This window comes from Rhinopithecus bieti, unplaced genomic scaffold (assembly GCF_001698545.2).
Source record: "Rhinopithecus bieti isolate Rb0 unplaced genomic scaffold, ASM169854v2 scaffold_32081, whole genome shotgun sequence".
Classification (NCBI taxonomy): Eukaryota; Metazoa; Chordata; class Mammalia; order Primates; family Cercopithecidae; genus Rhinopithecus; species Rhinopithecus bieti.
The window spans coordinates 2,818,711-2,827,456 of record NW_016814436.1 but is presented as its reverse complement, the minus strand read 5'-3'; the positions used below and the strand labels follow the sequence as shown (position 1 = coordinate 2,827,456).

The 8,746-nt window shown below is 45.4% G+C and overlaps 1 protein-coding gene across 1 annotated transcript in view; it reads left to right on the top strand.

Moving 5' to 3' along the window:
- TANGO6 (transport and golgi organization 6 homolog) overlaps positions 1 to 8,746 on the top strand; it is a 277,961-nt gene that overhangs the window by 152,459 nt on the left and 116,756 nt on the right. The window contains exon 14 of the mRNA XM_017850742.1: positions 5,235 to 5,375. Coding sequence (XP_017706231.1) covers positions 5,235 to 5,375 — 141 coding nt within the window. The remainder of the gene's footprint in view (positions 1 to 5,234; positions 5,376 to 8,746) is intronic.

The following is an 8,746-nucleotide window of genomic DNA, read 5'->3' as shown; positions in this document are numbered from 1 at the left end:
TTTTTTTTTTTTTTGAGACAGCCTCACTCTGTCGCCCAGGCTGAAATGCAATGGTGTGATCTTGGTTCACTGCAACTTCCGCCTCTTAGGTTCAAGAGATTCTCCTGCCTCAGCCTCCCTAGTAGCCAGGACTACAGGCGCATACCACCATGCCCAGCTAATTTTTGTATTTTTAGTATAGACGGGGTTTCACCATATTGGCCAGGCTGGTCTCGAACTCCTGACCTCGTGATCCGCCCACCTCAGCCTCCCAAAGTGCTGGGATTACAGGCGTCAGCTACCGCACTTTTTTTTTTTGAGTTGGAGTTTTCGCTCTTGTTGCCCAGGTTGGAGTGCAATGTTGCAATCTTGGCTTACTGCAACCTCTGCCTCCTGGGTTCAAGTGATTCTCCTGTCTCAGCCTCCCAAGTAGCTGGGATTACAGTTACCCGCCACCACGCCCAGCTAATTTTGTATTTTTAGTAGAGATGGGGTTTCTCCATGTTGGTCAGGCTGGTCTCGAACTCCTGACCTTGGGTGATCCACCCACCTTGGCCTCTCAAAGTGCTGGGATTACAGGCGTGAGCCACTGCATCCAGCCTAACATTTTTTTAGTTATGTTAATTCACCAATATTCTATGCATTGCCTCCAAAAAAAAGTTCAGAATGCTTCTGTGAACTCTTGCCAGTTTGGATTCAGTTTTACCTTCTCTATATCTCATCTGTTGCACCACATCCTAAAATGTATAGCTAGTTTCCTACGATCAGAATGGAAAGAGGTCTCTCTCACACAATCGTTTGGGTCTCATTGCCAAAGGGATTGATGTGTGATGTTTTCTTGAATCTTGTGCTGACCCAGAAATTACCCCATTTTCAAGTCACAAAGGAATTATCAAGTGTGATGGGCCCATGGTCATGTGAAGGTTATGGCCATGCTTCCACAGAGTGTCAAAGTACAGAAAGTTTTTTCGAAATAAATAAAAACAGCCACACAAAATCTCATCCCTTTCATTTTTATACATTGTTAACCATCATGTATGACTCTCTTCACTGCTTGATGAGTAAAGGGGGAACTACTCTTATTCTCCAGGGATTTAATAAACTCATAGGTGGCACCTGTATCCTAGAAGGTAAAACTCAAACAGCCAGCCATTTGGCAGCCGTCCGTGGAGCAGGCCAGCAGGAAGATAAACAATTGCTAGTAGACCTGGGACTGTGGGAAGCAAGGAAACTGCGCTTTGCTTTGGCAACCTTTTTATGGAAGACTGGGAGAGCTAAAAGCTCCCTAATGAGTTTAAAGTTTAGCATTATAGGAAAAGAAAAAAAAAAAAAAAAAAAAAAATCTGAAAATCATTGTTAATCTGAAAAGGGTGTGTTAGGATTCTTTTAATTGAAAAACAGTCAAACTGGCATGAGCATTAGAGGGTGTTTATTGGCTTTTGTATCCAGAAAGTCGAGTGGGTAGAGTACACCTGGGTCCAGGAGCTGAAAAGATGCCACCGGATCTCTTCCTCTTCTCCCTCCCTCTCGGGTGGGCCCTCCTCTGTGTTGGTGTCATTCTTGGGTGGGCTTTTTCCACATGGTGGCCACTGGCAGCTCCAGGTTAGTCTCTTCAGCGGGTGGTGGGGAGGGAAATGTATCTTTCCCAGTAGTGTCAATGTGGGTTTCAGGATCGAATCTCATTCCCCATTCCTGAACCAATCATGGTGATGGGGATGGAATGGAAGATCCTAACTGGCCAGCCTGAGATACAAGTTGACACCTGGAGGGGGAGAAAGTGGGTATAGTTAGCCCACTCAAACCACACAGACCGAGAGTAAGAAAGGGATATTTCTCCAAAAGAACACCATAGTGTTGTTACCAGAAGAGAGAGTAGATGCTATGTGTAATCACACGTCTGCGCACTACAGAGAGGAAGTCCAGAGCTCATTTGGCCAGGATAGTATGTTCACAGAAGTAAATGACTGTTCTCTGCTAAAGACTAATGAGAGAAAATAGGAATAAATAACAGTAGGAGGGACTTTAGTAATAGGTTTCAGAAAAGCTAGAAATAGGTCAAAGTTGTATAAAGCAAATCCCATTTTTCTACTGTTTTCCATTACAAAGTCATAGGGAAACACCCACCAGATTTTCTGAGTTGAGAACTCATTTTAGAAAGTAGTTATGGGCTGGGCACAGTGGCTCACGCCTGTAATCACAGCACTTTGGGAGGCCGAGGAGGGCGGATCACCTCAGGAGTTCGAGACCAGCCTGGCCAACATGGTAAAACCCCTGTGTCTACCAAAAATATAAAAATTAGCCAGGCTTGGTGGCAGGCACCTGTAATCCCAGCTACTCGGAGGCCGAGGCAGGAGGATTGTGGACCTGGCTAAGTTTTTAAAAAATATTTTTATAGACATGGGGTCTCCCTGTGTTGCCCAGACTGGTCTCAAACTCCTCACCTCAAGTGATCCTCCCACCTCAGCCTCCCAAAGTGCTGGGATTACAGGTGTGAGCCACTGCACCTAGCCCCCTCTTCTTTCTCTTAGCAAACAATTCATTTACCCTTAAGCCTCAGACAAATTTTTCTTTTTTTTTGAGATGAAGTTTCGCTATTGTTGCCTAGGCTGGAGTGCAGTGGTGTGAATCTCGGCTCACTGCAGCCTCCAGCTCCCGGGTTCCAGCGATTCTCCTGCTTCAACCTCCTGAGTGAATCTCCTGCTTCAGCCTGGGGTTACAGGCGCCCGCTACCACACCCAGCTAACTGTTTGTATTTTTGGTAGAGACAGGGTTTCACCATGTTGGCCAGACTGATCTTAAACTCCTGACCTCAAGTGATCCGCCCACCTCGGCCTCCCAAAGTGTTGGGATTACACGCGTGAGCCACCGCGCCCAGCCGACGCAGACATTTTTTTTTTCTATGCTACAATATTCCATAACTCCATGTTGAACCCCCAAGGACTTCATCATTTTACATAATAGAGTGAACTACTACTACAGTGTCACATTTTGGAGACAGTGTTGTGCCACAACCTGAATCTCTCTTAAGAGCAGAGCTAGGCCGGGCGCGGTGGCTCAAGCCTGTAATCCCAGCACTTTGGGAGGCCGAGATGGGCGGATCACGAGGTCAGGAGTTCGAGACCATCCTGGCTAACACGGTGAAACCCCATCTCTACTAAAATTACAAAAGCTAGCTGGGCGAGGTGGCAGGCGCCTGTAGTCCCAGCTACTCGGGAGGCTGAGGCAGGAGAATGGCGTAAACCTGGGAGGCGGAACTTGCAATGAGCTGAGATCCGGCCACTGCACTCCAGCCTGGGCGACAGAGCGAGACTCCGTCTCAAAAAAAAAAAAAAAAAAAAAAAAAAAAAGCAGAGCTTCTGCTTGTATAAGATTGGACTCTGGATTGGAAGTGTGGCTTAGGACCACATGCAGCGGTGGTGGCTTAGGACCACATGCAGAGACTTCCCAGGCTCTTTGGAAGCAAGGAAAGGTGGGGGTGGGGAGGGCAGAAAGGAGGATGGGCAGACAGGTGCAGCCCTCAGCAGGTGCTCCGCCTTCACAGCTCAGCAGATGCGGCAGATAAGAAGCCCAGTGAAGAGTGTGGATGTGATTTAGAAGAGAATGGAATCACAACCTATAACATAAAAAGCTGCACATAGACTTTGCCTGCAAGGCTGTCAGTTTAAACATGAGAATGGTAAACTTAGATGAAAAATAAGTATAGATTTCTTAAGCATTTATATTACTTCTTCCCCATCCTCTCTTTCTTAATTCCTGAAATTTATATCAGGACTGTATATTTGAACCCTTTTTATTCATCCATCCATTCATCCATTCATTCATTTAGTAAGTAGTTACTGAGCACCCGACACGTGCTAGGACTCTTCTAGGCATTGGGGATACAGCAGGGAACAAAAGAAAATCCTTGACTTTATTATAGAGTTCACATTCCAAGGAGGAGAGCAGACAATAAGGAAATACACAACCTGTCAGGTGATATTAAGTGCTAAGACAAATGAAGCAGGGTGAGAGGGGTAAAGAGTGGCAGGGGAAGGAGGCTGCCGTTTTAGATGTGACAAATGTGATCTGTGAGCAGAGACATGATAGGGTTTGGGAGCAAGCTGTGAGGCCACCAGGAGGAGCAGCCAATGCGGAGGGGAAGTGAGGCCGACTCCTCCGGGCCAAGATCACTTGGTCTACTGGAGAATAGCAAGGAGGCCAGGAAGCAAGGGAGAGTGTTAAAAGATGAGATCAGAGAGAGAACAAAGGAAGGCGGTGGCTGGGGACTGCTCATATTCAGGGGAGAAGGGAAACCACTGAGGGGTCTGGGCAGAAGAATGAAGGGGCCAGACTTATGATTCAAACCAAATAGCTCCAGCTGCAATGGATGAAAAGAGTAGAAGCAGGGAGACCAATGAGGAGATTACTGGAAAAACCCAAAGCAGAGTTGATGGGCCAGGGTGCTTGAGGTAGAAGTGGATTCTCATCCTGGAATGCCTATTTCTACCTATTCCTTCTTTACTTTTTTTCTTTTTCCTCACTGTTCTTTACAGTGTGTAACCTTTTTCCTGTTCTCTGCTAAATACTAATGAGAGAAAATAGGAATAAACAACAGTATAGACACGAATCATATAATTTGTAGTTACATAGTTTTGAGGCCGACCAGGGGTTTTGTTCTGGATCTGTCTGGTCACCTCTCACCTCCCTGCCACCCCTATAAAGCTTGCTGAGTATGGGGCTGGGGTCAGATTATGATAACACTGTTCCAGGCTACACATTTAGAAGGTGCTGGTGTGGATGGGAGAGAGGATCAGCAAGTCCTACGAAGGGGGACACAGGGTCAGGGTCTTCCCTGTTTCTGTTGATTAGGAAACAGCCATGAGCTTAGATCTAATATTGATCATGTCCAGGACGCTCTGAAAATGTTTCCTTGTGGAAATTGCTCCCATCACTGGCTATCCTACAGTGGAAAATTATACAGGAATAGAGAACTACAGCAAAGGCAGGAGGCACTGTCTGGATCATAGAACATCAGTGCTGGGAGTGACGTTAGAGATGGTATCAGGCTGGGACTAGAGAAACGCAGGAGTCTCAACTACCACGCCCATCTTCGTTCCATTCACTATGCTGACTTTCCAAACAACAGGCGCCCTTGCTGGAAGAGCTGTAGAGACGGTTTTCAGCATCTCTGTGTTCATCCCATCACAGGGTGACTGGTTCATTTGCCTTTCAATCCTAAACAGTAATGCATCCTTTCTTTTTGTTTTCAACCCTAGGGGTTGCCCTGCTCTCAGATGTCTATCCTGAGAAAATCTTGCCAGACCTGTTGGCTCAGTATGACAGCAGCAAAGACAAGCACACACCAGAGACCAGAATGAAAGTCGGGGAAGTCCTGATGCGAATCGTCAGGGCGTTAGGTGAGTTTTCTTGTTCCGTCCACCTGGAAAAGGATGGAGGATCAATATGACTTTGAAACCAAAGTGTGTGTACCTGGGGGCTTGTTATACTAGCGTGGTGAGGGTAGTTTGAGGACTGGGATGAACTACTACCCATTTAGGAATTTAGGAAATATTCAGATCCCTACTATGAGACTGAAAGCAACAATGTCCTTTTTCTTAAAACTGCTTAGTCTCTGGCTAGGTGTGGTGGCTCATGCCTGTAATCCCAGCACTCTGGGAGGCCGAGGCAGGTGGATCACCTGAGGTCAGGAGTTTAAGACCAGCCTGGTCCACATGGTGAAACCCTGTCTCTACTAAAAATACAAAAAATAGCTGGGCGTGGTGGTGCACACCTGTAATCCCAGCTACTCGGGAGGCTAAGGCAGAAGAATCGCTTGAAGCTGGGAGGCAGAGGTTGTGGTTGAGTCGAGATTGCGCCACTGCACTCCAGCCTGGGCAACAGAATGAGATTCCGTCTCAAAAATAACAACAACAAAAAAACTGCTTAGTCTCCTTCCCTGGGAGCTGTGTTGGGCCCTAATTTTCAATGGAGCTGGAATGAGAAGTCTCACACTTGAGCAAAAAGAAGAGGAATGTCAGCTGGGCGCCGTGGCTCACACCTGTAATCTCAGCACTTTGGGAGAATCGCTTTAGGCCTGGCAGGAGTTCAAGACCAGCCTGGGTAACATGGCAAAACCCTGTCTCTACCAAAAATTAGCCAAGCATGGTGGTACACACCTGTAGTCCCAGCTACTCAGGAGGCTGAGGTGGGAGGATCACCTGAGCCTGGGAAGTCGAGGCTGCAGTGAGCAATGATTGTACCACTGCACTCCAGCCTGGGCAGCAGAGTGAGACTCAGAATAAAGAAGAGAAATGTCAAGCAGGGAAGGAAGGGTGCGGACTCTTGCTGAATGTCTGCTGTGTGCCAGGTTGTCCATATATATAATCTCATCTAATTTCCCAACAAATCTTGTAAAGAGGCTGTTACTAAACCCATTTTACAGATGAAGAAACTGTAGCTCAAACATATTCAGCAATTTGTCCGAGACTCATTCAGCTGGTAAGTGATAATGCTGAGAATTGAACCACCAACTTGAAGGAAGTTGCTCTAGGCTGTATAAGCTGAGAGTAGTAGTTAAGGGATAGGCTCTAAACTTACACTGCCTCACTTTAAATCCTGAACTGCCACTGCTTTTTTTTTTTTCTCGGTAGAGGTGAGGTATCACTGTGTTTTCAGGCTAGTCTCAAACTCGTGAACTCAAGCAATCCTTCCACCTCAGCCTCCCAAAGTGCTGGGATTATCAGCATGAGCCTTTCTGCTTCTTATTGGCTATGTGATCAGTGAGATGTTTCTTTCTTTTTTTTGTTTTTTTCAAGACAGGGTCTTACTCAGTCACCCAGGCTGAAGCGCAGTGGCGCATTCGTGGCTTACTGCAGCCTGAACCTCCTGGGCTCAAGTTATCCTCCCTCCTCAGCCTCCTACATAGCTGGGACTACAGGCGTATGCCACCATGCCCTGCTAATTTTCTATTTTTTGTAGAGACAAGGTCTCACTATGTTGCCCAGACTGGTCTCAAAAACTCCTGGGCTCAAGCAGTCCTGCCTCGGCCTCTCAAAGTGTTGGGATTATAGGCATGAGCCATGGTGCGCAGCCCTTTATTTCACCCCTATTAGAACCTTCGTATATATGTCTCTTAGCCTTTATCCTTCTACTTCAGCCTCTTGAATAGCTGGGACTAGAGGTACATGCCAACACGCCTGGCTAATTTTTGTATTTTTGTAGAGATGGGGCTTTACCATGTTGCCCAGGCTGGTCTTGAACTCCTGGCCTCAAGCAGTCTTCCCACTTTGGCTTCACAAAGTGCTGGAATTACAGGCATGAGCCGTTGCACCCAGCCAGAATGCGGATATTAATAACACTTAACTCATAGGGGTGTTGTAAAGATTAAATAAGGTAATTCTTACAGTGGTATTTGGCATACAATAAGGGCTCAGTAAAATTTTATTTTTGCCTATGCAAAAAAGATTTAAACATTTTTTAAAGATTAAAAATGGAGAAAGACAAATATTTTTTGCTGTTTATTGAGTGCTCATATGAAGCTAGGAGGTGGGACCCTAGGGAACAAAGACAAAGAAAACAATAGTTCATTCTGAAGAGAGAAGTTAGATTAAGATGAATTTCTCCATAAATCAGCAAGTACACTTTGGATATTTTTATACTGGGCTGTATAGCATAGAATTGAGAGAAGATTCATTTCTTTAACCTGTGCTCTATAGACTTAAACCATTAGCTGTCACACTGAATATCACTAGAAGCCTTAAAATAAGGCAAATCAATCATACAGGTGAGAGCCAGTGGTGTACAGTATCCATTTGAGCCAGCTGGCTGCCATATTGAATTTTGAGAATGAGGTTCCGTTTTAGGGCTGTGTTCTTGTCATGCATGGCCTATATCAGATTGTGTTATAAAGTATAGCTATTGGTGGTTAATATTTGGCTTAATAACAGTGCCACACTTCTTTTATTCTTTAAATTACATCAGCACTTCTCAAGTACTGCTGTATTTGTCCTTGGCTTTTTAGTAATTCCATTATATACTCACTAGCCTGTTATCGAAGGCAGAAAAAGAAGATACAATCTCAACTTCAGCTTGGGCAATTTGTGAGCTCTAGTAAAACTTGTAAATTTACTCTTTATCCGGTAGAGGAAGATTTTGGAGAACAAAGTGGAGGTGGGGTAGCTTTTTGCCACTTGCATCAGGAGATCACACTGAATTCCTCCTTCATCAGCATGTCAAAGGATTTATAGAAATTCCATATAGCCATGCACTGTTTTTATGGACATAGCCCTTAGTTTTCCTAATTTCTGGGTGACTGTTCTGGCTAAGGATGATAGAACCTAGGTCTCCAACCACTTAAATCCTTTTATCAGTGAAAGGAGAATTACTTGAGAGTGAAATTTATTTTATTTTTTTTCTGACCAATGGATTCATATCACAGAGAGTGAAATTTGTTTGTTTGTTTGTTTGTTTATTTATTTTTTGAGATGGAGTCTTAGCCGAGTGCGGTGGCTCACGCCTGTAATCCCAGCACTTTGGGTGGCCAAGGCGGGCAGATCACGAGGTCAAGAGATCGAGACCATCCTGGCCAACATGGTGAAACCCCATCTCTACTAAAAATACAAAACTTAGCTGGGCATGGTGGCACGTGCCTGTAGTCCCAGCTACTCAGGAGGCTGAGGCAGGAGAATCTCTTGAAACTGGGAAGCAGAGGTTGCAGTCAGCCGGGATTTCACCATTGCAACTCCAGCCTGGCAACAGAGTCCGACTCCGTCTCAAAAAAAAAAAAAAA